The 25082-nt window shown below is 42.4% G+C and overlaps 1 protein-coding gene across 5 annotated transcripts in view; it reads left to right on the forward strand.

Annotated features, from left to right (window-relative positions):
- The first annotated feature begins 6 nt into the window (after positions 1-6).
- The window catches only part of IFT140 (intraflagellar transport 140), an 82256-nt gene continuing 57180 nt past the window's right edge, over positions 7-25082 (forward strand). For 2 of the 5 annotated variants that reach the window (XM_032703555.1, XM_032703556.1), the window contains exons 1-11: positions 8792-9033; positions 9812-9987; positions 11390-11611; positions 13019-13140; positions 13782-13924; positions 17498-17673; positions 18774-18865; positions 19997-20103; positions 20749-20897; positions 22906-23109; positions 23488-23560. In XM_032703555.1, the coding sequence (XP_032559446.1) occupies positions 8943-9033; positions 9812-9987; positions 11390-11611; positions 13019-13140; positions 13782-13924; positions 17498-17673; positions 18774-18865; positions 19997-20103; positions 20749-20897; positions 22906-23109; positions 23488-23560 (1555 nt within the window). In that variant the 5' untranslated portion in view covers positions 8792-8942. Of the gene's footprint in view, positions 228-737; positions 878-4323; positions 4404-4662; positions 4715-8791; positions 9034-9811; positions 9988-11389; positions 11612-13018; positions 13141-13781; positions 13925-17497; positions 17674-18773; positions 18866-19996; positions 20104-20748; positions 20898-22905; positions 23110-23487; positions 23561-25082 lie in introns of those variants that run through there. The other 3 variants (XM_032703559.1, XM_032703557.1, XM_032703560.1) reach the window with 3 other exon arrangements.

The following is a 25082-nucleotide window of genomic DNA, read 5'->3' on the forward strand; positions in this document are numbered from 1 at the left end:
TTTTTTTTTTTTTTTTTTGTTAAACTTTGTGTCTCGTTGCAGGAAAGGATGCCTTAGTTTTCTCTTCTGAGGAAAGTCTTCGTAAGCTGAAACTTAGAAATCAAAGTCATAGCTATTTGAACCTCGTGATGGTATCTAAATTCTGGAAGACTGGGCTGCCATGGAGAGTTTTTCAACTGTGATGGTGAACTAAACTTGAACACGCCTTGGGCTCTGCATCATAAACTGTAAATATGCTGTAAAACTTCTCTGGGAGTAACTAAGTGTACTGCTATAAATAGAATTATTTTTTTTTTAATCACTGCTTTGTATTTAAATCTACTTTTTTTTGGTTTTGTTATAATCTGGCGCAAGATTATATGGTTTATTTTTGCTCCTTGGCTTGGCCACAACCAAATTCAACAATATAGTCAGGATAAATTCAACAGTATAGTCAGGAAGCTATGAGTTTTGCATCTCTAGTGCCATGTATTTCCATGATGCTTTTGCAGAGAGACATGGAGTTATGTTCAGTTCCGGAGTTGAAAGTTTCTATTCTCTCTGCATGTAAATAACTTTCCATGCTTGAATAGCCCCATTGCCTCCGGTGGACTGTTAAGGTGTGAAATTGCTCAAGTGTGTAAATGTTTGTGAAAGTAAGGCTTACTGAAAAGGAGTTGGACAAGAGCTGAGAGGCAGGGGGTAGGGTGAGACGTCAAAAGACACTTGAACTTCCATTTGTTCTTTTTTGATTACAGGCCCTCCCCACTATTCTACTTTGACAGACCTGCGCAGCTACAAAATGTAAATAGTCTTCCTTCCGGTGTTTGTTGCCATAGTTTTCTAGGCCAAACAAGAACATTAACTAGGATTCGTCTCACAGCCTGTGTATTTTAAGGTATGAATAACACATTGCATGTTTATTAGAAATAGAGCAAGCAAGGCAGAACTGTCCAGCAGAAAGAAACAAGTTAATACTTTATGTTGAGATGCTTTTAATTTTGCATCTAATTTGCATGATAATCACCAATTATAACATGGAAATACTTTTCTAAAGATCTTAGATGTAAAAGCCACCAGTAAAGTGGATGTTGTTCTGTATTTTCTTTTTAGGTAACTTAGAAGCTACTACATTTCATTCATAATTAATTTGTTCTTAAAAGGCTCTTAAATTGTTTATTCTGGCAAAAGATCTCAAATGATCTTTGTGTTGCTAAAGCAGTTCTTTCCCATGCAAGTAAGAAGATTTCAATGGAAGCACAGGCTGCTATTGTTAATCCCTTATTGCTTATGGAATAGGAAGCACCTAGTCATGCAACTTTACTTTTCTCTCAGTCTGTGAGGTCAAGCCCTTAGAGGACAGGAGGAAATGCACTGTGTGCAGCTGCACTGCTGCAGCCTGTCCTGGGATTTTAGGGACTAACAGCTGTTAGGCATCTTTTACAGTAGCAGGGTATTGGAACTATATGATCTTTAAGGTCCCTTCCAACCCAAACCATTCTGTGATTATATGATTCTTTGAGTGCAGTACTCAGGAGGGAAGATGTTAGGATCCTAGGATGCCATGTTCATTTGTGTGTTTAGGATAGAAGTAGAGCTTCTATGTTGATTATTGAAGGGCAGGAAAATTTAAAAGCCTGCATAAGTAGGGATATGTAGTTGAGTTACTGGGCAAAATTTTGTGTAACAGTGAACCAGCCAATTCTGAGAGCTCTAAAGTGGTCACCTGAGCAGAGACAGTCAGTGGGTTATTTAGATTATTTTTATTACAGGCCAGAAAGGGATGATAAACTAGATGATTGTTTGATGCTCCAGCTGGCTGTGTATTTCTGACTCGATTGTACCATGTAGTTGCAATAGTTTCCTTATTAGCCTGGTTGTCTGAGAAAACAAGGTATCTGCATGTGGTCTGCCCAAATCCTCAACTTCCAGTCTGGTATCTCAAAGCTTCTGTGGGCACCGTGAGAACAGTCAGATGGGCAGAGGCAAGAGATGAATTGCTGACTCTGCTTCAGGAGTGGCACCTGAGTGAGCTGAGCGGGCTATTGCATGTCCAAGGATCCACCCTGAAGAGATACCATAAATGACTGTGTCAGAGCTGCACAGGAGAAGATAAAAAGCTCCAGGAAACAGGATTTTGTCAGTTCTGCTGCTCTGGTTATGGGTCTTCCTGGCTTATAGTAAGGTCTAAAGTCAGTGTTTTCCCTCTCTACTGTAAGGGGGGTACTTTTGAATTGGATGATCAATGGAGCATAGAGGTGTGAGAAAGGAATCATATTAGGATGTGAAACCAGCTAGAGTATGGTACAATGCAACTTCATGGCAGAGGCTAATTGTAAGGTCCATTGTGCTTTTTAGCAAGTCAGCTTGATATCCTCTATTATCAGAGCTGAATTCTTCCTTGGTTTTGCTACATACTGCAAGATGGATACATCTACCCTTGAAACACAATGGTAGAGGTCATACATAGGGGTGAGAAAGATGATGATGGGAGGAAGATTATGTGGGCAGGGATTGCTCGCCCCTTGCCCTACAAGTAGGGCATGCGCAGACTGTTGCCATGAGGTAATGATTTGGCGGGGTTTGGCTGCCATTCAGGCGTCACCTTATACTGCGTACTGGCCCTACGTAGTATAATGTGGAACTGATAAAAATGGGGTGTCAGAGCTGCTGAGTTGAGCGATACTCATCCTACCATCGAGACTGTGTTGCTCCGCGGGGACGCCAGCTAAGCATGGGTACCGACCCGCTGCTGCAGATCCTGACAGCCCTGGCCTGTCTGTGTGGGTAAGCACAGTTTATTGATAGGAGGCAACTGAGAGAACAAACTTTTTAATATCCCTTTAGTTTCCCTTTAATTCCTCTTTTATGTTCATAATATTTCCCTTTAATTTCCCTTTTTACTAACCAATCTTGTGTTAATAGTTATCCATAATATTGTGTTAAGATCCCTTTTTTGGTATCCCTTTAACCCCTTTTTTTTTCACTAGTTAATACTGTATTAAATGCTGTTCGTAGTATTTGTTTTAATGTCACTCGATAAGGTAGTTATTTTGTATCCCTTTTTTTTAGTTTTTGATTCCTCTTCCTAAGTTTATTACTATTATTATTATTCTCACTGTAATAAAAGATATTTTGTGTGTTTGAATATTTCTGGCACTTGTCTTTATTCCGGACATGTATCCAAACGAACTGTTACATCTACCTGGAGCCTGCCCTTAGTTCTGAAAGAAACACTGTTTCAGTGCAGTGTGCCTCCCACCCAGTACTTTTTCCTGCTTGCTAACAAGTTGGGGTTGTGGTGCCATTTTTTTTTTTCCCCCCAGCAGAATCCCAGTAATTGCTGCATATTTGTAAAAGGAAACTGTGATAAAAACCACACAAATCACATGTTACACATGGCCAGCCAACCTCAGAGCACGCAGGAGCTGCTGGTCACAGGTGTACCAGGTGTGTGGCTGCTTTTCATCTGCATGGAAGTGTTGAGACTTCAGAGGAATTAGAAGTGACTTTAGACTGGACAGTGCTGTGGGGATTGGGTCTTGAATTGCCTCTTCTGAAGGTGTTGGGTAAACCTGGCTGTTAGGGTTGGCTGCAGGCCCAGTGTGGGCAAGGGCTGGGCTGTACCTGACCTGGGCCGTACCTGGGGTGCTGAGGAGCATCCAAGGGAGGGCAACAAAGACGGGAAAGAGTCTTGATTTGAAGCCGTGTGAGGGCACTGAGGACACTTGGTGTGTTCAGATGGAGAAGAAGAGACTGAGGGGAGACCTCACTGCAGTTCCAACTGCCTGAGGAGGGGTAGGCCCTGAGCTCTGCTCTGGGGGGACTAGGGATGGGACCCAGGGAACGGCTGGAGCTGTGTCAGGGCAGGGTCAGGTTGGATCTCAGGAAAAGGTTCTTCCCCCAGAGGGTAGTTGGGCACTGACCAGGCTCCCCAGGGCAGTGGGCACAGCCCCAAGGCTGCCAGAGCTCCAGGAGGGTTTGGCTGATCCTCTGGGGCACAGGGAGTGACTCCTGGGGATGGTCCTGTGCAGGGCTGAGGGTTGGACTCGATGATTCTTGTGGACTCGATGATTCTTGTGGGTCCCTTCCAACTCTGCATCCTCTGTGAGGAGGTGCAGGGTGGTGCGAGGGTAGGGGCAGGAGGGCTTTGTGGGGTGTCTTCACTTAGATGTTACTAGAAAAACCAGGTCAATAACTTAAAAAGTTACCGAACCCCTTCCCCCCCTCCAAAAAAAAAATCTCTGAAAGAGCTGCCGAACTCCGGGAGGGCCGCTCGGGGCCGCCACGGGATCCGCGGCGCTCGGCACTTTCCGCCTCTCTCCGTGAGTCTTCGGCCTCTCCCGCCGCTCCTCGGCCTCGCTCGGCAGTTTACGCGCGTTGTCGGGGCAACGCGGAGCATCGCGAGGCGGCCGCGGCCTGTGGTGAGAGCGGGCGGGGGGCGCGGCTGGGCCGGGCCCGGCCCCGCCCGCGGCCGCGGGTCAGTCGCAATCGGTGGGAGGTGCGGGGCGGTCGGTCCCGGGGGCGGGCGGGTCCGCCCACGGGTGCGAACGTGGCGGCGGGACACGCGGGTTTGGCCGTGTTTGCCCGCTCGGGCCCGGGGGTGCGCGGGGCCCGCTCTGGGCCGGCGAAGGGTGGTCACGGCCCGGCCGAGGGACCCTCGCGGGGCCCGGCCCAGCAGCGCGGGCCCGGCCCGGAGCTCCATTCCCTCTTGGCTGAGGCAGGACTCAAACAGGTTTTTACTCTGTCTATTTTACTACTTAGAGGAGACTGTATTTATTTAGTCACTAACCATCTTTTTGTAGCACAGCACAGTTTTGTGTTGTTTCTTTTTTTCTGGGGCTGACTGTTTTGAACAATTTCAGGTTTAAAAGCCAGCGTTTCTTATAGGTAGAGGTTTTAGGAAAAGCTTCTGCTTTTGCTTTGGTAGCTGTCGAGTCTTGTCAGGGCACTGTTGAGGCAACGCGGGCAGAAACCCCATTTCACGGTGTGCCTGGAAGTGGGGACTGGTGGCTGTAGCAGCTCTAAACCCAGTCGTGATAAACCTCCCTTAAATGCTACCTGTGCTGATAATATTGTGACAGCATAAAAGCAGTTTTTAAGGAATTGTCCCCAAAGACAGAATAGCTTTTTTGTTTTCCTGAACGTCTTGTGATGTATGTGCAGGTGTCCTGGCTCACCACTGTCATTTGCAGCAATAGAAGTCTCGAGGTTCCCTACCTAAGTCCCAGAAAATTCAAACCCAACAAATCAAAGCTATTTGTTTTGTAATTTAAATACTCTGTCAACTTGTAAGTGATGAATTGAGAGGTTTTTCTGGGGGGAAATTGCCTCATATCGTAAGATAATCTTCCCCTACTCATAAAATTACAGACTCTTTGGGAAGTCTGGGTGGGTGGGTGCAGACAGACATGACCCCTTGCCCGTGCTCTGAGGTGATGGACAGTTATCAGTCTGCATTGGTCCCTGTACTTGTGAGCTGACAAATGCTGAAATAAGACTGGACTTCCCCAAAAGATCTGATATTGCGAGCACAGGGCCAAGTTAGTGGTGGTGTATGATGTCTGGACTAGACCTGGCTTGTGTCTGGCCAGTTAGGGATAGAGAATTACCTTCAATCTCTCTTTCCTCTGGGAGCAGTCATTAATGTTCTGTCTAATGTTGATCTCTGTGAACGTCATGAAGCTCAACAAGGCCAAGTGCAAAGTCCTGCCCCTGGGTTTGAGCACATGTGTTTTGGACTCAGTTCTTAATCTGGTTATTGATTTGCCATAACTCCCAAATGTCCTGAGAAGGACTTGGGGTTGTTGGTGGGTGAGAGGCTGGACATGCCTTGTCTGTGTGTGCTGGGATGCAGAAACCCTCCGTATCCTGCACTGATCCCACAGCGTGGGCAGCAGGGGAGGGGGGGATTCTGCCCCTCTGCCCCCTCAGGTGAGACCCCACCTGCAGAGCTGCCTCCAGATATGGGGAGCTCCTCTGGAGCAAGTCCAGAGGAGGCCACGGAGTTGCTCTGAGGGCTGGAGCTCCTCTGCCCTGGAGCCAGGCTGGGACAGCTGGGGGTGTTCACCTGGAGAAGAGAAGGCTTCAGGAGCAAATCACTGTGGCCTTCCAGTATCCTGAGGAATCAGTGCTGGTAGCTTGGGGTGCAGCTGCAGTGCCAGCTGCAGGCTCAGCTCTGGGTGGCCAGAGAACCAGGCAAGAAGCTGTGAACTGCCATCCCTTTGCATAACAAAGGTCACAGGGACCTGTGGCCCAGCCAGGTGAGGAGACACAACAGGAGCCAACAACCCCCAGACTTTCTCACCCTTAGAGTATAAAGCCCAGGGGTTCCTTTGTGCGGGATCCCTCCTCCGAGGCACCAGTTCGGGTTTTTATTTTGTCGTTGCACCAAGATTAAATTATTTTAAGGATCAGGATGTCTGAGACTGCTCTGGGAAACCTGGGGTGGAGCTGTTAAGGAAACTCTGACTGTGTGTGGGGGGTGAGCAGCTGTGCAGGGGCCTTGGTCCCAGCTCAGGTGGCTGACAGGGGATCTCCTGGATGGTTGTACAGGGAAGTTTCCTTAACAAGTATTTAAAGGAGGCTTATAGGAAAAATGGAGAGAGACTTCTTACCAGGGCCTGTACTGACAGGACGAAGGGATAACGGTTTGAAACGGGCACATGGTAGGTTTAGTCTGAAGAAAAGTTTTATGATGAGAGTGGTGAGTCCTTGGCACAGGTTGCCTAGAGAAGCTGTGGCTGCCCCATCCCTGGAAGTGTCCAAGGTCAGGTTGGATGGGGCTTGGATTCACCTGGGCTAGTGGAAGGTGTCCCTGCCCATGGCAGGGGATGGAACAAGATGACCTTTAAAGGTCCCTTCCAACCCAAACCATTCTGTGATTCCATGAGCTCTTACTGATTTCATAAATTGCCTGTGGCTTGTTTCAGAATGGTCTCTCAGGTGCATCTGATCTGATTACTGAGATCAGGTATTGGGGCTTGGTCATGTTCTATTCCAAGCCACAAAGTGGTTAACTTTTTCAGAAATTATTTTTTTTTTAAACCTTGAAAAAATAGACTGTACAGGGCCAGAATCGTTTGTAGAGGCAGTGCTACTTGGTTTTCTTTTTCTTTTTTTTTTCCTTGAAGATTTTTGAAGAGGCATCTCTCGAAGCTACAGTGTAAATACATGAGCTAGAAGCAATAGTGAATACATGAATAATGAATTCCCAAGATTACAGAGAGCAAATGGATTTTGGTTTAGTTATTCTTATACCACTGTGTAACCCACTTATGTAAGCAATTTATTTATTTGTGTATAGCAGTCTGCTGCACATTTCTATATAGTTATTGTGATGGTGGAAAGTATTTTATATCAGGGATTGTCTGTAACTTACATGACAATATCACTGAATCTTGTTTTAGTAAGTGCCAGTCTGCCTTTTTAAATATACACAGTACTGATGAAAAATTGTTCTTGCTGTCTATTAATGCCAAAAGGGATGGTTGTGTTAATGAGCTGATCAAGAGATGCAGTTTGGAAGACTGACAAACTTAATCTCTTCCATTACTGAAGGGGACTGAAATACCTGAAAAATAATAAGTAATATTTAGGACTATGGATCCAAGGAACACTTAAAAGCAAAAAATGGTGGCTGTTGAGTAGACATTACAGCTGTCTAGTTTCTTTGATAAAACCATTATTTCATACCAAATGGTGTTTTGTTTTCATTTAGGCATCTCACATTTTTATTTTAATCTGAAGTGGAATTCTTTATTTGTTCAAATTTTTAGCCCAGATAAAGCTTATATGCAAATATGGACTAAATTCTCCCCCTGTTAGAAGAAAATGAAGCAGATAAAATAAGGACTAAAGTGGTAGTATGGATACAAAACTCTGGAACAGAACTGGAGATATGAGAAAACTTAAAATATATGAAATCAAGATGAAAAACACACGAAATTTTATTTGAATTTTTTGGTTTTTTTTTTTTTTGCATGGCAATAAAACTAGACCCACTGGGTGCCACTTTGGGAATACTGAGGATTTTGAAAGAGTGTGAAGATAAAAGGTGGATGGATCTTGTTGAAAGATGAAATCGCTTGTCTGCAGGCTGACTGTTCCTCTGTCTGGTAGTTCATGCTGTTCCTTGTAGTGTCAGAGGCAAGATACAGAACTGCCAACTTACTGAGCAGTTGCCCACCTTTCTAACCTAAGTGACCAGCAAATTAGTTACTTTAGGCACTGACAGAAGGTTTGAAGAGAAGAGGCCTTAAAAGAAGAGTCTGTTCATGTCCGTTTTACATCCTGGTAAACTCAGCCAGTCTCACTGCTGAGCATGTGTGTGCCTGCAGGTTCTGAACTCACTGTTTAGCTGCACAGAAGAAAAGGTCTCTTCCCCTTAAGTGTCACAGGAGTATTTTAAACCTTTCATGGTTTGTTTGGTTGTAGTTTTGGGGTTTTTTTTGTTTTGGTCTGGTTTTCACCAGGTCTTGGCAGGGTCCTGCACCTGGGGAGGAATAACCCCATGCCCCAGCCCGGGCTGGGGGCTGCCCTGCTGGGCAGCAGCTCAGTGGAGAAGGCCTGGGGGTTCCAGTGGACACCAGCTGTCCTTGACCAGCCCTGGGACCAGGGTGGGGGATCCTGAGGTGTGTGAGGAAGGGCATTTCCAGCAGGTCAGGGAGGGGATCCTGCCCCTCTGCTCAGCCCTGGTGAGGCCTGGTGAGTGCTGTGTCCAGTTCTGGGCTGAGGGAGCTGGAGCTGTTCAGCCTCCAGAGGAGACACTGAGAGGGGACCTCATCCCTGTCTGTCACTGTCTGCAGGGAGAGGGCAGAGGATGAACCAGGCTCTGCGGGGGGGGCCCAGCAACGGGACAAGAGGAATGGGCAGAAACTGGAACACAGGAAGTTTCATCTGAAAATTAAAAAGAACTTCTTCACTGTGCAATGATTGAGCAGTGAACAGGCTGCCCAGACACGATGTGGAGTCTCCTTCACTGGAGATATTCCAGAGCCCTCTTGACACAATCTTATGCCATGTGCTCTGGGAAGACCCTGCTGGAGCAGGGAGGTGGGACCAGATGACCCACTCTGTGGTCCCTTCCAACCTGAACTGTTCACTGACTCTGTGATTATTTGCTGGTAAATCAAGGTGTTTTGGTCCAGCTGTTTTTCTTTTGAATCCGAGCCAATAAGATCCCACAGCACAAATCCCAAAGACCATCTCTATATATAAAGTATTACATATTAGTGACTTTCTCCATTTCTGACTCACAGCTCTGAAAAGAGTTTTGTTCTTGGGTTCTTTTCTGTGGAACATCAGCACTTATTGAGTATTTTCATTCAAATCTTGGTAATAGTTCCAATGTAGCAGTTAAACTAATCCTGTATGATTTCAAAAGTCCAGGCTCCAAAGTGGTGACAACTTTTAAAACTTAATTTGAAACCCAGAAGTGAGACTTTACAACATAAAGTAGCTCAGTCTGTACCTTAATTAACATCTTTGGATATGAAGCGCTGAAAATATCTTTCTGGTAAATTCTGTGTTATTTCAGAGTCCTTTGAAATGGGCCAGCACAAGCCACTGGTACAGTGCACTGGTGTGCACTGTAAATCTACAGACTACAAGGCTCTGTGTTTCTCCATGTTTTTTAAAAAAATACTGCTGTGAACTTTCTCATGTCTGTGCAGTGTGTGTTAACAGGATGATACTGTAGTTTTATTTTCCCACATTTTTCAAGCATACTCATTATATATAGTACATAAGATAAATATAATACGGCATATATAGTGTATATGTATTATCTGAATAAGCATACCTGCTAGAGATGTTTGCTTTCCTTGTACAGGTTTGCAGTCTGTGGCAGCTCCTGTTGTTATGGCTGTGTATGTGGATCATCGGACAGACGCTCCTGATTCCGTTGCCTCCCCTTCCCAAATTGCTTGGCACCCACTTCACCCACTCCTGGCAGTCGCTTCCATCAGCACAGCAGCTGGGGGCTGTGTGGATATCTACCTGGAACAGGTGAATAATCAGCAACTTTGCTTTTGGTTTTGATATGGAGTCACAGAATCACAGACTGATTTGGATTGGAAAGGACCTTAAAGCCCACCCAGTTCCAGCACTTGCTATGGGGCCAGGGACACCCAAGCTCCAAGCCCCATCCAGCTTGGCCTTGAACACTTCCAGGGCAGCCACTGCTTCTTTGGGCAACCTCTCATAGTTTAAAAAACTTCACATTTTTTATCTCTTTATTTGCAGCCTTACTTATGCTCTGTAAATCCCTCTCTCTGGATTTTAATTACTATCCATGTCCTGTGCTATCTAGGACATGACAGATTCATCAGCTACTCATTATATGTGTTTTTAAAACGATCTTCATAAATTAAATTGATCTTTTGATTGAAATTTGATCTTTACAGCCTTTAAATCTTGTTTGTGATGATTACTGATTTGCTTTTTACTTCTCATAGTATGAGAATTTCAGGCTTATAAGTAAAATGAACACATACTGTTGCTTCTTTTTAACTATTAAGTGAATAGCACATACAAAGAAATGGAAATTAAACAAATCATTCCACCACCTTGAGACTGAACTGATTTGCTAGACTCAACTTGTTCCATTTGAGTAGGTTGTTTCCTAGTACAGTTTCTGTCTGTAGACAGATATTTCCTCTGCATACTCTAAAATTTACATGAGAGGGCTTTGGTTTGCATAATTTTTAGGAAAAAAGCTTGCTATTTAGGGAAATAGCACTACAAGTTATATAGCAGCAGTCTTACTGGAAATGTGTAAGTCTGTTAATAGGAGTAGTCTATAAAATGTGTACTTTTCAAAGGGTATTATGAAAAATTGTCATCCTAGATTTATAAATGAAAAAATAAATACATAGAGAGGTTAAATGAATCACCTGAAATGTTCTTGCAAACATGCCCAAAGGAGGATCTGCCTTTAAGAGCTATTGGAGCGTTAGATTATTCTAATAATCTAATCATAATAGTGATGTGCTTTATTCTTTTTCAACACTTGGGGGATTTTTTTACCTTGAAATATGCTCAAAGCCTTGTTGTCCTTCATACAGGAGTGGAAGCTTGATGTTGACTGGGAGCTGCTCCTGTGTGCTGGGAGGGAAGAACAGCCTGGAAAAGCAGAGCCAGGCTTTCCCTCACTCAACACTGCTGAATTCTCATTAGCAATTTCCAAATGGATGTACTGCGTGTTGTAGCACATTTTCATTTTAGCACATAAAATAGCGGTAACGAGAATTTGTGTAGCCACTTCATATCTCTGGCAGGTAGCTCTCCTACATGCCAGTCCTTTATCACAGGAAAATATCTTGCTGACTGGGCAGTGAATCTGAAGGTTTGGCTGCATCCATGTGCTGAGTTTCCATCGAGCTGAGCTTGCGCTGATTTCGGTTCACAGGGAGAACATGTGTCTCATTCACATGTGGAGAGAAGCTTTCAGGTCACATTGCTTGCCTGGCACCCTTCTAGACCCATCCTGGCAGCAGGATGGGAGATGGGAGAAGTTGTGGTGCTGAACAAACAAGAAAAGGAGCAGCACATTGTACCCCCAGATCACAGCGCCAAAATCACAGTCCTGAGCTGGAGCACGAATGGTACCTGCCTCGTGTCTGGGGATGAGGTGAGTGGCTGAAATGCCAGTTTTGTGTCTGTTGTGGAACACAGTGTTGGAAGCTCTGTGATGGGGAGGGATCATGGAATGGATTGTTAGGAGAAGGGAGAGTTTTGTGCGAGAGAAATTTCTTTAGATACAAATTAAAACTCTTTGAGAATAAAATCAAATCTTAGGGGTTTAACTTTTTCTACAGTACTCATTGCTGTTCTACCAATTTCTCTTTAAATAAAAGTGTAACTAACCTCAGTAAGTGTTGGGGTGTCCTGTGTAGGGCCAGGAGCTGGACTCAATGATCCTTGTGGGTCCCTTCCAACTCAAGATATTCTATGATTCTACAATTCTGTCTTCACGGAGATCTCTGTCATCATAAATCCTGAAACGCGAGAAAATTATTTGAAAATAACTTCAGAAAGTTGGAATAGGATGCTGTGAAAATCAGAAGCTCTTAATTTATGTTTTAAGTAACAAATAACATGGATGACTTTAAGGTTTTTATCACACAAAGAATCCTAAAGACCTAAGTACCTTCTTATGATGAAAACCTATTTGTAAGGCAAATAACTTTCATAACAAGGAACTAAAGCTTTAGATTGTTAAGAGTGATTTGGAAAATACAGGATAGAATGTGAAAACATATCTATTTGGAAGGGACCCAGATAGATAATGAGGTCAATGTCCTTTGTCCTTTTCAAATACCATTTGAAAACAGACCAGTTCTACATCCTTTCCGGTGAAGAGGTAGTGAGCTTTTTTTTTTTTTTTCATTTCCAATCTTATGTGTTTCAAACTCAGAACGGAGTTTGCAACTAGTTTAGTTTATCTGGATACAGGCTGAGATATCTAGAATGAGATGGAAGGAAGCTCAGCAGCTTTAGAAAGCTGCTGGCTTTTCCTCCATTCCTGTAAATGGTGCAGGTGGTTTTAATTGGGATCCTTGGAATTTGGTGATATTTAAAGCTGAGGGAAGAGTGAGAGGAGGAGCCAGCAAGGTCATAGGATCCTGTGATTTTCAGCGGTAACCAGCAAACATTGTATGAACTGCAAGTGGCCTTGTGGGACAAGAGTACAGCAGTGTCACAGATGCACAGCTGAGTGACATTATTTAAGCTGCAAGAGACAGCATTGCACTTAATAAACAGTTTTGGATGGTATAAATTATGCCATCTTACTATTGAAAAGAAGTTAGAACTTTTAATCTTAAGAAAAAAAGAAGGAAATAATATAATGTTAAAGATAACTTTGATTCCCTGTGGCTTAGTTTTAAGTGGGAGTGATTATGTGTCAACTAAATGAAAGGAAAGGTTTTGTTCTGTCAATAAAATGTTTATTTTATTTTTATGTGTAGTGAGTAGCTGAAGTTTGGATTCTCATCTGTGTGCAAAGTGGAATGAATTAACTGTTGTCTTTTTCCAGCACGGTGTCCTGTTTCTGTGGAAGGTGGACCACCGAGGCAGAGTGCAGGGCCCTGCCCTGGTGAAGCAGGAATATGGGAAATGCCTGGGGCATTGTGTCTTCCGGCCACCCCCTCCTGGCGAGTGAGTATTGACCCTGGCAAAGCTCTGCTAGACCAGGTCTTTGTCTTGTTCCACAGAAAGAAAGTCCTACTCACAGATGAACTATTTTTAAATATATGAAAAAAGGTTCTTCTCCTAACTGCCCTTTATTTCCAAGCTCTTCTCCCACTGATAGCTGTCTCTGGCAACAGGACTTCCTCCTCTTGTCCATACCTTCTATCTGTTGCTGTTAACTCTTCTGTCTTTAGTTCTAATTAGCAGTGTTGCTGATCGTGAAAAGCACACTGGAAACATGATTATCATTAAAGTATTGGCAAAAATAATTAAATTAAAAGTCAGTTCTTAAGCATTATTCTTTCTTCTCCAAGCAAGAAATAGGAAACAGCTCTAGTAAAAAAGAAGAGTTTTCCTTGCCTGGGCTCTTCTGTTTCATATCTCTGTAAAAATAATAATGCTTATGGAAAAAAAAAGGTGAAACAATGCAAATACAAAAAAAATTTAATATTAGTTTTCATCTTTTTAAGTTTGCCCTTTTTCCAATCAGTGTATGAAACATCTTTTTTCTTTTTATACAATACACTTAATTAACTAGGCATCCATCCTTTGAGACTGAAACTACTCTGTTCTGTAAGGAATTGGGATTGAAGTATCTCTGTTTGCAGGGACTTTGTACAGCTGGCAAAAGCAGCTGTGAGTGGTGATGAGAAGGCCTTGGATATGTTTAACTGGAGGAAAGCTGGAAAGGGATCACCTCTGAAAATGGCAGTCCAGGAAGGACTCTCCTTCTTTATCACTTTGACAGATGGTAAGAGCAAAACCACTTTTCCAGTCTGCTGGAACATTTCCTTAAAGCTTCGAAGTAGCTCAGTGCACAATAGTTCTGTTTTCATATATCTAACATCTGGAGTATATCCATATATCCATCATGTTCATATTTTCAACAGAGTAGAGTATTCATAGGAGTTGTAGAATGTTTGGTGGTAAGAAGAAATTAATAAAATTGTTTAAATCTTACCATCTTCAGGGTGGTCCTGTCCACAAGGACACCAGAGGTATTGGGTTAGTCAGGTTCCTGAAGAAGTGAGCACAAGGAAAACCATCTCTAACACAAGTGTAGATAAAATTAGCAGTTGTCAGCACTTTGTGCAAACCTTCAAAATAATGTGTGTCGTAAAGTGTTTTTATCTATAAATAGGCAAATGCTGCTAAAACATACCTCCTAAAATAAATTCTGAATTTGCTTTTTCATGTTTTTCTCATTCTTTGAAATGATGCTTCAGTCTAAGAGAGCAAAAATAGTCTGAGAATCTGTTCTGTTAGTTTTCTCCCTAATATCATCTCTTCCTGGTCTTTTCCTCGTTGTGGTCTTTTCCTCTCCCTCTTAGTCTTCTGGGTACTAGTTTGCCCCAAGCAATTTTCTTCTCACCCCATTGTTCTCCTGATGCCTTCTCTCTCTAACCTGCTCATTCTGAACTGGAGACAGAATGTGTGTGACAAGTAGCACAATGAGTATGTTTCTGGCAGGTGATTTGAATATATAGTCCTCTTGATTCAAGTGTAACTACTCTGAAAACATTTCAGTTACACTGGTTCTGCAGCTCAGTTACAGTGTGATTCAGTGTTTTATCAAGAATGACACCCCCCGTTTACACCAGTACAGCTGGCAGGAGTGGCGTGGGCCAGCTGCGTGGTTGGAAAAGGCTTACAGAGCACTTCTCAAAGGTACAAGGAGAGAAGGAAGCTTTGAGAAGCTGTGCGTGTTCCATCCTCACCTTCAAAGCCGCTGTTTTGGTAGTGCAGAGCCCCATCTAGGGACAGGCTGCGCGTCCTGCAGGTGCTGTCCTTGCTTGGGCCTCCTTGCCGCTCTTCTCAAATTTCAGTCAAATGGCACTGTTCCTTTTGAGCAGCCTCATTGACTAGGTTGGTTTGGGCATGTGTTTTGGACACAGTTCTTAATCTGGTTATTGATTTGCCATAACTCCCAAATGTCCTGAGAAGGACTTGGGGGTGTTGGTGGGTGAGAGACTGGACATGCCTTGTCTATGTGTGCTGGGATGCAGAAACCCTCCGTATCCTGCACTGATCCCACAGCGTGGGCAGCAGGAGGGGAGGGGGGGATTCTGCCCCTCTGCCCCCTCAGGTGAGACCCCACCTGCAGTTCTGTGTCAGGGTCTGGGATCCTCAACACAGGAAGGACATGGAGCTACTGGAGCGAGTCCAGAGGAAGCCACAGTGATGATCAGAGGGTTGGAGCCCCTCTGCTCTGGAGCCAGGCTGGGAGAGCTGGAGGTGTTCACCCAGAGAAGAGAAGGCTCCTGGGAGACCTGAGAGCCCCTTCCAGGCCCTGAAGGGGCTCCAAAAGAGCTGGAGAGGCACTTTGGACAAGGGCCTGGAGGGCCAGGACAAGGGGCAGTGGCTTCCCACTGCCAGAGTGCAGGGATAGATGAGATATTGGGAAGAAATCCTTGGCTGTGAGGGTGGTGAGGCCCTGGCACAGGTTGCCCAGAGAAACTGTGGCTGCCCCATCCCTGGAAGTGTTAGAGGCCGGGTTGGACAGGGCTTGGAGCAACCTGGGATAGTGGAAGGTGTCCCTGCCCATGACAGGTGGGTTGAAAAGAGATGAGCTTTAGGGTCCCTTCCAACCCAAACCATTCTGTGGTTTAACAAGATGAAATTATCTGTGCAGTGTTTTATGTCAGGGAGAATAAAGCAGTGGGACAGAACTTTAAATTATTTTTTTTTATATGGCTGGAATGTAGAGGATGGTAATGTATTTGAAGATTTTTGGAAATCTAAACATTCTTTTAATTAGATACATCATATTGTTCCTTGGGTACAACATTTTAGCATGGATCCTTAATGTTCATTTTTATACATTTGCATTTTCTGCTTCAGCTTTTGGGGGAAGATACTATTTAATTTCGCAGGTTTTTTTTGATTTGCACTGGTTTAAAATATCACCCTTGTACAATACCATGATTTGCTAAGACATTATGTGGGTGTGGCATGAGATCTATCAGGTTTCAATTACATTGGTTTGGGTGATTTTTGTAATACCACTTGCAAACAACCATGTAGGGGTTTTCACTGCCTAAACCTGGACATGCAGTGGGCCGAGGCCAGTTGTATGAGGTTCAGTAAGGCCAAGTGCTGGGTTCTGGACTTGAGTCCAACAACCTTGTAGAGCTCCAGGCCTGGGACAGAGTGGCTGGAAAGTGCCCAGCAGGAAAGAACCTGAGGGTGCTGGTCAGCAGTGGCTGAACATGAGCCAGGTGTGCCTAGGTGGGCAAGAAGGCAAATGGCCCCTGGGCTGTATCAGAAGGCCCAGGGCAGTGCCCATCCCTGTGCTGGCACTGCTGAGGCACCTCCAGCCCTGGGGGCAGTTCTGGGCCCCTCAGACAAGAGACGTGTAGGGGCTGGAGCGTGTCCAGGGAAGGGAACGGAGCTGGGGAAGGGATTGGAGCAGCAGGAGCAGCTGAGGGAGCTGGGGGGGAGCTCAGCCTGGAGAAAAGGAGGCTCAGGGGGGACCACCTGGCTCTGCAACTCCCTGACAGGGAGCCCTGTGTCAGGCTCTGCTCCCAGGGAACAAGGGACAGGAGGAGAGAAAACAGGGTCAAGTTGTGCCAGGGCAGGTTTAGGTTGGATATTTGGGACATTTTTTTCCCTGAAAGGGTAGTCAGGCACCGGCATAGGCTGCCCAGGGCAGTGGTGGAGTCAACATGCCCTGAAACGTGGCACTTCATGGTAGGGTTTAGTGGGCACGGTGGTACTTGGTTGAAGGTTGGACTTGATGATGTTGGAGCTCTTTTCTAACCTTAATCATTCTGTGATTCTATGATTTATAGAATAGTACAACTTAATGAAATGATAGTGGCTTTTAAAACGTTGATGGGTGCCGTAGTTGCTGTTTTCAGTGTTCTTAGAAAGACACAATCCCATTTGCCAGTGAAATTAATGGATTAAAGCTGAATTTGATGTGTGGTGTTTCTAAACAATGGAGAACTTCAGGTCTGCAGTTTTCTGTCATCTAAACTCTGCTGTAAATTGAACCAATTCTTAGCTGCCATTCTTCTTTCACATATTATTTCTAAGACTGAAGATTTCAGAAACCATCTTTCATGCAGAAAGTTTGCTTGTAGTTTAAAATTATTATTATTATTATTGGATTTCCTAAATAGGGAAAAATAAGCTTTAGTTTATTGCTCCTGTCAGCTGTCATAGTCTGTATCGTGAGACAAACTATAAGACAAAAGAATTGTTGGTTTTTTTACCTTTTCAGCACTTGTGGAATGTTTTGTTCAGACAGAAAGCAGCAACTTTGGGGTTTGTAGCTAAAAGCTTTTGACTAAAAGCTGCACCTTGTTTGTGTGTGCTGCAGGTTCTGTGCACTATGTGAATGACAAAGGAAAGACAAGGCAGGTGTTGTCCACTGACAGTCTGGTCCGAAAGCTCCTGTTGCTGGAGGAAAGAGATGTTTTACTTATAATAACAGAGAACCTGCAGTTGTCCTTGTATGCACTTACCCCTGAGGGAGAGGCAGAAGAGCTCATGAAGGTAAGAGTCACACTACAGGGTAAAGTTGCAATATTTATTCTTTGTAAGTATTTGTTTGGTTTGTTGTTTTTTTTTTTTTTTTGATTATTACTATTTTACCTACAAATGAAGGAACTGTCATTTTTGTTTCTCAGATAATACCTTGGTGAACAAACAAAAATATGCTCATTTAAAAGTGGAATAGGGTGATCTGTTACTGAACTTGGAAAGATGGTTTTTTGATTCTGTGATCTTGTCTTCCTATTTTTTCATAATTTTCTTTCATTTTGATCCTATCTTAATCCTTTTACACTTCATTGCCTTTTCGTAGTGAATTGGAGAAAAACTGGAAATTCCAGTATAATCAAATATTTTTTAAAATGTGTTGTAAATAAATAGTCAATAATCTGTGTCCTCAGAGATTTGGAGCTTACCTGTCTTTCAGCACCTCCTCTGGGTGACACTGCCTTTGTCTGCACATCTGAAAGATGGTGTCATTTTACAGGCCTTGAGAGGCAAGGCAGCTTTTGAAAAATTAAAGCCCAGTAGTCACAGAATCACAAATAATAATGTAGTGACCCAAAAATTATTTGGGGCAAAAAAGGGCAAAAAGCAAACAAACATCTTCCAGAATTTATAATCTCCTTGCCTCAAATAAAATACTGCACTGTTACAGAATGCTGCTTGTGGGTGGAACCCAAACCTTCACCTTCCTAGGATGTTTTTTCTCTTTATCTAAGATAGAAAAAGACTGGACACTTGTGTATTACAGGAGCATCCACCTCTTATTGATCATTACTTATGTTTGACTAGAAGTAAGATTTGGTATTTCATATTTTGAAGCAATCTTTATCAAGTTCTAAGAGAAGACCTAGTGCAAGAGTGAAAAACTGCTCCTTACCTACTTAATTAACCCACTACAAGGTTTCTTTTATTAAATTTATACATCACATCTTGATGCACTTAGTGGTGATCACTATTAGTCTGTCTGAACTGGCAGATGGGTCGAGTTATTCTTACATCTTAACTTTTTAGCCAAACTAGGCAGTTCAGATGCTTACTGTCCTTCAGTGTGTTCCTCCTACCTTCTGTAAATTTATTTATGTGCTTATGGTTAACAGGTGAAGTTAAGTGGGAAGACTGCTCATTCGGCAGACATCATTCTGATAGACCATTGCCTGGTTGTTACAGCGCTAGGTGAGACAGTCATCAGGTAAGAACCCTCGTTTGAAAGTTTTCTGGATGCCCCTGAGAAGGGCCAACTGAAAGGTTTACAGTCTGCAATGAACTGAATATTTTGCTGAAATGTTGGTTGTGGGTTTTTTTACCAATAATGAAAAACTCCCAATATTTCCTAATTGTTTTTCTCAAAATAAATAGAGAAATTGAATGAAAAATCTGTTTCCTTGAGGACAAAACCTGATTCTATATGGCCTGCTTTCTCTCTAAGGTATTTTATATTGTTAGACAGTGCTACCCAAATCTGTTCCTTCCTTGAGTGCTGTTATTGATTTCTTCTAAAAATAGACCCACCTGGGGGTTTTGGAGCCATTTAACTGCTCTTGCCATTGTTCCTGTCTGATCCTTAGGATACTCATAGCATCAGCAACTGGAAAAAAGTGCTTACTTTTCAGGTCATTTCTCTGTTACTGTAATATAAGACAAGTAATTAAGTTTCTCCTGTCCCTAATCCTTTAAAGTACATATGTTGCTCTGCCATGCTGTTATGTTACTGTGTTCTGTAGTTTTACCTTTTTGAATCTTTTTAAAATATTTTCTCCCTGTCTTTACTATGACTTGCTGTACCTGTTTCCTCTAACTTTTTGGAGGGTGGGAATGTTCCATTAACATCACTAGCTCCCTATCTGCTACTATCAGACAGGATCTTCTGTTAATTTTATGAGAATACAATAAAGACCGAGTATCAAGACGGAATATGTTTTATGGCAGTGTTTAGTTCTAGAAAATAAATCTGGAATCCGAAGGACTGGTGGCTAATCAAGGGATATTCTTAAAATAGGGGAGGAAGCATAAGTAGGGAGGAGGAAAATTGCAACTAGCCCTCATTTTTTTTCTTTTTTTCTTAAAGCTGATTTTGCTTCTGATACCTTTCTTCATAGTAGAATATCCCAAAATGTGCTGCAGATTAAAAAGTCAAAGGAAAAGGATTGTTAAGAAATTCACATTCTAGAGGCAGCTGCTGACAATTTAATTTTAAAAATTGCATGATCTGGGTATTAGGGAAATAGCAAATTCATGCCATGTACAGCATCCTGTTGAACTGTGTTTAGCAAGACACTTGGAAGGAAAAGCATTATTAACACTCTTGATTTGTGTGCCTTAGGTTCTGGGATTTGGACCGAGATGAGAACTATGTGCTCTCCCCGGATGTGCAATTTGGCTTTGAAGGAGGAGAATGTATTAACTGCGTGTCTTACTGCAGTGCTAAAGGTGAGAAATAACATGGGAGCTGTGATCTCTTGGTCCTAATCCTTGTCAAACCTCAGCCTTCCATGCCCTGGAGTCATTTCAGTATATTTGCCTTGTGACTGAGGGTCTCGGTGGCAGCATGTGATGTAGAAGGTTTTAGGTTTAGGTTAAATTGGATCTCAGGAAAAGGTTCCTCCCCCAGAGGGTGGTTGGGCACTGAACAGGCTCCCCAGGGCAGTGGTCTTGGTCCCAAGGCTGCCAGAACTCAAGGAGCATTTGGACAATGCTCTCAGGAACATGGTGGGATTGTTGGGGTGTCCTGTGTAGAGCCAAGAACTGGACCCAATGATCCTTGTGGGTCCCTTCCACCTCAGGATATTCTATGGTTCTGTATTCTAATAAATGGTTAAAATGAAGTCATTGTCTGATATATGTAAAAGATAACTTCATCTGGTAGCTTAAAAAGTGCACCTTGTGATGTGGAACTCCTCCTATTGTTTCTCCAGAAAGATTCCCCAGTCTAGGACTAGGATTTTGGTTTGCAGTGAGTAAGGCAAAAAATGGTTCTGTGCAAGGTGGATTCTCAGTACCTGAGAATTGGAGTTGGCTGCCTGTTACATTGTCTAACGTGGGTTTGTTTTCCTGAGGTGTGTTTGTGAATGGCAGGTCTCCTGGCAGCTGGAACGAGCAAAGGGAGGGTAGCAATGTGGAGGAAAACAGCAGGATCTGACCAGAGCACAGGGGCTTTGGAGGGCAAGGAGAAGTGGAAGTTCCAGGCATCCACAGAACTTGAGGGAAATGTCACTCAGATAAAGGTAAGAAAGGAAAGAGCTTCCTTGAATGTTGGTGGGACTTCACAACAGTTGGATGAATAGAGCACCTTTGTGAAACAGATGAACACAATCATTCTCATAAGGATATGTGTCCCACCACAGGTTGGTCCTCCTTAGGAGGAAAAACCATGAAAATCAAGTAACTTTTAAAATTGAAATGGGCAGAAATATTCCCTGTTTGTAGCTAGTCTCTCCATCATGTGTCTCATCGACAAACCCTTTGGATTCAGCACCCTGAAGTCATCTTCTGGAAAAGAAAGGTTGTCAGGAATGTCAATTTTACATAAATTTATTAAAATAACAAGCAGGAAAGGCTGACTAAATGCATACTTTTATTCATCAATAATTTTCTTCTTTTCATCAATTTCTCAACATAAAGTTTGCTCTTACTGGTAGTTATGAAAAATAAAAGGATGTATTTACAACCAAATATTTTTTGGTGAGAAGATGGGCCATCTAGAACGGAATGCTATGTTTTTACACACCAAATGGTATTTCCAGCTGCTTTTTCATCAGAAAAACATTTCTTGTTTACCAGATAATTTTATAATGTGTGATAGTGTCAGACTAGATGGGAATAATAAATTCACTCTTACAAATTTGTAAACCAAATACTTTAAACCATCTCTACTGCTATTTGCACTATTTTTAATGCTGAAGGCTGTAACAAGATACAGCATTATAATATATTTTAACCCATCGCCTGTTAAGTGTCAGGGTTCAGCATTTTTATTTATTTGAAATATTTTCACTTGTCACAGTGAGGTTAAACACTGTCATTCTATACCTGTTAGCATTTTGATGTATGCGGAAGAGAAATGCTGAGTATAACAATCACGAATTTAACTTTTCAATTTTAGAGTGTTTCTATTATACTTTATATCATTTTGTTGCTGGTTTCATATGTGAGAACAATCTCCATTATTTTTCATAAGAAAAGAAAATCAAACAAATGTATCTGGTGCCTTTCAAGAGAAAGTAATTTTATATTTGTTATTATTCTGTTTCCACATAAGAGTGGAAAGTATTTAAAAAGCAGTGGGAGTCCATAACACAGTCCTGCTTACAAAGTTAAACCAGAAGTGCTGTGAAAATAGAGAATCCAAGTGTTTTATGAACATACTTCAGTAACAAAAGGTCCAGGATACAGGAAATAGTGTGTGCCATGAATATCTCATACATCTGCTAATAAGTTGAGGGAAGGGAAGAAATATAGGTGTTTCTTGCCCATTTGAGCCTTTTCCAGATAACAGGATACGAAGCACTGTCCAGAAATAGCACCTTGTTCCCAATGTTTGGGAGCATAAACAAAAGCATTGCCAAACAATTGTCAACAAGCACAGTGGGTTTATCTCATCAAGCTGTCTTTAATTATGGAAACTCTAGATTATTTTTGTTGGAAGGAGGGCAATGAAGATGATGAAGGGCCTTGATTTGAAGCCATGCGAGGACACTGAGGGTACTTGGTGTGTTCAGCTGGAGAAGAGGAGACTGAGGGGAGACCTCACTGCAGTTCCAACTTCCTGGGGAGGGGCAGAGGAGGGGCAGGCCCTGAGCTCTGCTCTCTGGGGACCAGGGACGGGGACCAGGGACAGGACCCAGGGAATGGCCTGGAGTTGTCATGGGAACTTTGGGTTGGATATTAGAAAGAGTTATTAAACTCTTTAAATACATGATGCTCTCTTGCAGCAGTAAATGTAAGGTGGTGCAATAGTATCTTAAAAAAAGAAGCAGTTTTAATTTAAAAACCAACTCCTCTACTTAGACGAAGGGAGTCTGAGTAGCTGGATAACAAGCATAATAGTTTGAATCTGTAATAATTCCTAGTCATTGCCTATAGCTGTATTTAGATAGTAGAACTTCATGTATGTATAAAAATGTTTATTTATTTATTTGTGTCCCTCCCTATGTCGTCTCCCTGGGGACATTGCTGTGACTGTTCAAGACCATAGATGAAATGGTGTGTTTTTTCTTTCCCTTTTCTGTACAGTGGGGCTCCCGAAAAAACCTACTGGCAGTGAACAGCCTGAGCTCTGTGGTGATCCTCAGCGAACAGGCCATGTCGGCGCATTTTCATCAGCAGGTGGCTGTGGTTCAGGTGTCTCCCAGCCTCTTCAATGTGACCACCTTCAGCACAGGAGCCACGCACAGCCTCCGTGTCGATATGAATGTTAATGGAGTCTTTGCTACTAAGGTTAATTGTTGTTTTGTTTTCATTTATTTGCTTAATCAGTTGCCCAGTTCGGTATATAGAGATCAAACATTCTAAGTCTTTAAGATAAACTTTCTTTGATGTTCAGCTTAGTGTGTTATGGAGGTAGTGTTGTAATGGTAGCAATGGTGCTGTGGTGGAGCTGGTTTTTCAGATAGCACAGGGACTCAGGAATTCTTGAGGTGCTGACCAGAACCCAGAGAACTTCTGGATTACCAAAAGCCTTCCAGCCCAATGTACAGAGGAACTAGTAAATGGTGGCTATTGTGGTGGAGTTCTTTGCTGTGTTATTGTGTACATTCCTGTATGTTTCCAAAGGAACTGAATGTATACCTTCATTTGGTGTTTTGTTTGTTCTAGGATGCTCTAGTATTCTGGAACGGGAAGCAGGTGACTGTCTTTGAGTGTTCAGGAGATACCTTCAAAAGTGCAGGTAGGACTTAAAACACTGGTCAGAGTTGAAATGATTCTTTTCCTTCAGAGTTATATGTTCTCTTCATTCATGGTAGTTAATGGACTGGAGTCATAGAATCATAGAAGAGTTGGGGTTGGAGGGGACTTTAAAGCTCATGTCGTTCCAACCCCCCTGCCCTGGGCAGGGACAGCTTCCTCTAGACTGGCAAAAAACTCAAGACTTGAGGAAACAAACTTCTATCTGATGTAGCAAAATTACATTGTACAGGGCCTTGCACGAAACATGATATGAGGATAGAACTGCTTTTTTTTTTTGTTCGGTTTGGTGTGGGTTTTTTTGTTGTTGTTGTTGTTTTTGTTTGGGTTTTTTGTTTTTTTTCCAGGGGTTTTTTGCTTTTTTTTGTTTGTTTTTTTTTTTTTTTAGATTTTTTGTTTATTTTTGTGGTTTTTTTTTTGGTTTTTGGTTTTTCAGTTTTTCTGGGTTTTTTTGGTTTTCGGGGTTTTTTTGGTGTTTTTTCTTGTTTTTTGTTTTGTTTTGTTTTGTTTTTTTTGTTTGTTTTTTTTGTTTTGGTTTGGTTTGTTTTTTTGTTTTGTTTTTTGGGGGTTTTTGGGTTTTTTTTGGGTTTTGGGGTTTTTTTGGGGGGTATTTTGGTTTTTGGGGGTTTTTTTTAGTTTTTTGTTTGTTTGGACTTTTTTGAGTTTTGGGGGTTTTTTTGGTTTTTTTTTTTGGGGGGGGTTTTTTTGGGGGGTTTTTTGGGGTTTTTTGGGTTTTTTTTTGGGGTTTTGGGGGTTTTTTTGGGTTTTTGGGGTTTTTGGGGGGTTTTTTTGGGTTTTTTTTGGGTTTTTTTGGGGTTTTTTTTGTTTTTTTTGGTTTTTTTGGGGTTTTTTTGGTTTTTTGGGGGGTTTTTTGGTTTTTCTTTAGTTTTTTTGGTTTTTTTGGGGGGGGATTTTTTTTTTGTTTTTTGGGAGTTGGGGGGTTTTTCTTTTTTTTTTGGGGGGGGTTTGGGCGTTTTGTGGGTTTTTTTGGGTTATTTTTGTTTGGTTGGTTTTTTTTGTTTTTTTGGTTTTTTGTGGGTTTTTTTGGTGCTTTTTTGTTTTTTTGGGGGGTTTTTTTGTATTTATTTTTTTTGTTTCTTTTTTGGTTTTTTTTGGGGGGGTTGGGTTGTTTTGGTTTTTTGGGGGTTTTTTTGTGTTTTGTGTTTTTGTTTTTTGGGTTTTTTTGTTTTATTTTGTTTTATGGGTTTTTTGGGGGGTTTTTTGGGGGGGGGTTGGGTTGGTTTTTTTGAGGGGGTTAGGTTTTTTTTGTTTTTGTAGTTTTTTTGTGGGGTTTTGTAGTTTTTTGTGGGATTTTTGTGGTTTTTTTTTTGCTTTTCAGTTTTTTGGGGTTTTTGGTTTTTTTGGGGTTTTGGGGGTTTTTGGTTTTTTTGGTGATTTTTTTGTTTTTGTTTGTTTGTATTTGTTTTTTGGGGTTTTTTGGTTTTTTGTGGGGGCTTTTTTGTTTTTTGTTTGTTTTTTGGGTGGTTTTGGTGGGTTTTTTGGTT

Source organism: Chiroxiphia lanceolata, chromosome 16 (assembly GCF_009829145.1).
Source record: "Chiroxiphia lanceolata isolate bChiLan1 chromosome 16, bChiLan1.pri, whole genome shotgun sequence".
Taxonomy (NCBI): Eukaryota; Metazoa; Chordata; class Aves; order Passeriformes; family Pipridae; genus Chiroxiphia; species Chiroxiphia lanceolata.